Consider the following 3,568-nt stretch of genomic DNA (forward strand, 5'->3'; position numbering starts at 1 on the left):
CCCCCCCCCTCAAAAAAAAAAAAAAAAAAAACATAAAACCCTTGTGCACTCACTAAAAACAGCGATCCTGCATAATAAAGTGGACAATTTCAAGAAAACTCAGTAACAAAGGAATTCTATAGATAGAATACTAGAGTTGGAACCAAGACTAAGATTGAGTGGCTTGGAATGTGAACTAAAAGGTCTTGATCTGTACTACCAACACAAGGAATCCTAAACCAAGAAACAAAAAAAGTTTAGAAATTATGAACAAGTTTTGGAGAGAGAGGAAAACACAAAATTGCTTTAGTTAGTGGCTCTTCATTGTGTGAGGTTCGTACAGAAATTTTCCAGCAAAGATGAGTTTACAGAATGGCATGGTGGTGCCTGCCTGTAATCTCAGTAGCTCAGAAGGCCAAGACGGGAGGATCTTGGGATGGAAGCCAGCCGCTGGCTAAGCACTCAGTTAAGACCCTGCCTCTAATCAAATACAAAATAGGGCTGGGGATGTGGCTCAGTTGTCGAGTGCCAGAACAGCAACAAAAAAGATGAGCTTATGTTTTAAAAATCATGAATGACATGCAGAAATAAATGCTTAGCCTTGAGAAAAAAGACTGAAATCTGATAGGCACTGTGACACATGCCTATCATCCCAGCAGCTGGAAAGGCTAAGGCAGGAGGATCAAAAATTCAAAGCCAGCTTTAGCAAATTTAGGAGGCCATAAACAACTTGTTTATGGGCTAGAGATGTGGCTCGGTGGTTCTGGGTCCAATCCCTGGTATCAAAAGAAATCCTCAGCATGAAAAATGTGGACACAAAGAGATAAATACCCAGAATATACTACAGAGATGCAAAATATTGAAAAACTGAGACAATGAGAGGAAAAAAAAAAAATCTAACCCCAGATGTTAGAGAGTTTGAAACATGAAGGCAAAATAGTTCCAGGATACAAAAACTTTACTCAGGTTTTCTGTCAAAGGAGTTACTTCAACAAGAAGCTTTATGTTGAAGGCAGAAGTGAAGTGAAGCAAAGAATAAGTTGGGAAAGACATTAGGGCAAATATAAATATGTAGCTTTATGGAGGAACAAAGTAAAATAAGGCTTGGAACTTAAAATAGTGGCTAAAAATTATGTGGAAGATGTTCGTTAGGACAAGAATGGTGGGGTTTGTAGTTTATTCTAATTACAAAATTAAGTACTAAGGGAAATAAAATGTAAAGCTCTCAACCAAGGAATAAAATAGGGATAAAAGATCCAAATTGAGCCAAAAACCCCATACAACCACTTATCTTTTGTCTGAAGACTGGTGTGCCTGTTTTGTTTTTCTAGATACATCTAAATGGGACAGATACATCTTTCTCTCTGGAAGACTTATTTCAGCTGCTTTCTTCACAACCTGAATATTCTCTAGAGGTAATTGTAATCTTGATTTTTAAGTTCCATCCTTTTACTTGGATGACATAGTAGTTTGTCAAACTTGTGAATTAAGCACACAGAACTTTATACTTCACAGAAATCAATTAGCACATTCATATTAAAAGCTACATGGTAGTTTATACTTATGCTTTAGTAGAATCTTTTAACATTATCCCTGTATTATTAATGTGGATTGGTGATAGAACAGTTCTTTTGTTAGTATTGTCAAGTTATTAGGTAATAGAACTCTGTTTTAAAGTGCCATCTTTCCATTATTTTTCAGAACATCTCAGAAGATTTTACACCTCTTCTAGGGAGTACCAGTGATGGCATAAATTCTTTAGCACACTACAATGTGAATTTTACCCAGGCTATAAGTCATGATGTCAATCTCCATGAGGCCATGTTGCTGTATCCCAACACCACATTTAGAAGAGATTCCGTAGCAAGGACTTCACAGGCACAGGAACAATATTTGCAGCTGAATTTTCATTCCAATCCTGAGCAAACCCTTCCAGGAACCAATATAACAGGATTTGTTCCACCTGTTGACAATCAGATGTGGAATCTAACAAGCCAAGACCTCCTGTATGACCTTGATGCAAATATACTTGATGAGATAAACTTATTGTCATTAGTCACAGAAGAAAACTTTGATCCCATGGAAATCTCTCAGCTTTTTGAAGAACCAGACTCATTGAATTCAAGTCACCATTGCAATTTTTCTCTCTCGGTGTGTGATGAAGGTGCTATAGGTTATAGTAGTGACCCTGTTTCTTCTCATTATGACTTAGAAGGGGCTGTAGGAGGCTACTACCCAGAATCCAGTAAACTGTGCCACACGCATCAGAGGAATGAATCTGGTTTTCATGGGGATCTCACATTTCACATATTTCATGACCATACTTACCATACGAAGCCAGATGAACTAGAACCCACTTCTGAATCGCTTTCATGGCCTGGGAAATCACAGAAAGTGAGTAGGTACCTCAATGATACACATAGAAATCTAAGCCGTGATGAACAACGGGCTAAAGCTCTGCATATCCCTTTTTCAGTAGATGAAATTGTCCGTATGCCTGTTGATTCTTTTAACAGCATGTTAAGCAGGTATTATCTGACAGACTTACAAGTCTCGCTCATTCGTGATATCAGACGAAGAGGGAAGAACAAAGTAGCTGCCCAAAACTGTCGTAAACGCAAATTAGACATAATTTTGAATCTAGAAGATGAAGTGTGCAATTTGCAAGCAAAGAAAGAGACCCTTAAAAGAGAACAAGCCCAATGTAACAAATCAATTACCATAATGAAACAAAAACTGCATGACCTCTGTCATGATGTTTTTAGTAGGTTAAAAGATAGTGAGGGTAGGCCTGTTGATCCAAACCTGTATGCACTTCAGTGCAATCATGATGGAACTGTTTTGATTGTGCCCAAAGAACTGGTGACCTCAGGCCACAAAAAGGAAGGCCAAAAGGAAAAAGTGAGAAGAAATTGAAGATGGATTCATTTTAATATTCAGAAAGATTAGTTGGGTCACAGACCATCGAAACAGCTTAAATTTAGTTCTAACTTTGGGATTTTATTCAAGTGTAAGTGTATGTCTTAATCTTTTACTGCAACTTGAATCACTCAGTTAAGGCAATATATATATTGATGTTTGTATCAATACATGTTTTTAAGATCACACTTCAGGGAAAAGGTGGGGAGCCACAGACATAAGTACAAAGCAGCCTTAACATTGTTTGGTACTGTAGTAAGCTTTTAATTTGTATATTTAACTTATACTTTTTTGTGAAAATAAACTTTATATTTGAATTCATATAAAAACAAAGACCTACCTCTTAAAAATTTGTTGATGGACCTTTATTTTGTTTGTGGTGCCCGAGTATTGAACCCAGTGCCTCACACATGCTAGGCAAGTACACTACCACTGAACCACAACCCCAGCCCCTAAAAGACGCACATTTTCAAATGCTGGTGAGCAAACTATAAAGGCATAGTAGGAAAACAAATATGGGAAATTTCTTCCTAGTTGAGCTAAAAAACCACCTCTCCAACAATGAGCAAGGCCTAAGGCCTTGGCTACTAAACACAGAGTACCTAGCAGTAAAAAAGCCAGATGACCACACTAACATGATTTTACCAGTTAAATCTCCTGCATTGTGCTC

General features: G+C 37.6%; 1 protein-coding gene across 1 annotated transcript in view; it reads left to right on the forward strand.

The window, feature by feature from the left end:
* Nfe2l3 (NFE2 like bZIP transcription factor 3) overlaps positions 1-3,227 on the forward strand; it is a 35,564-nt gene extending 32,337 nt beyond the window's left edge. The window contains exons 4-5 of the mRNA XM_048786304.1: positions 1,311-1,394; positions 1,681-3,227. Coding sequence (XP_048642261.1) covers positions 1,311-1,394; positions 1,681-2,895 — 1,299 coding nt within the window. The 3' untranslated portion in view covers positions 2,896-3,227. The remainder of the gene's footprint in view (positions 1-1,310; positions 1,395-1,680) is intronic.
* The last annotated feature ends 341 nt before the right edge of the window (positions 3,228-3,568 follow it).

Source organism: Marmota marmota, unplaced genomic scaffold, assembly GCF_001458135.2.
Source record: "Marmota marmota marmota unplaced genomic scaffold, marMar, whole genome shotgun sequence".
Taxonomy (NCBI): Eukaryota; Metazoa; Chordata; class Mammalia; order Rodentia; family Sciuridae; genus Marmota; species Marmota marmota.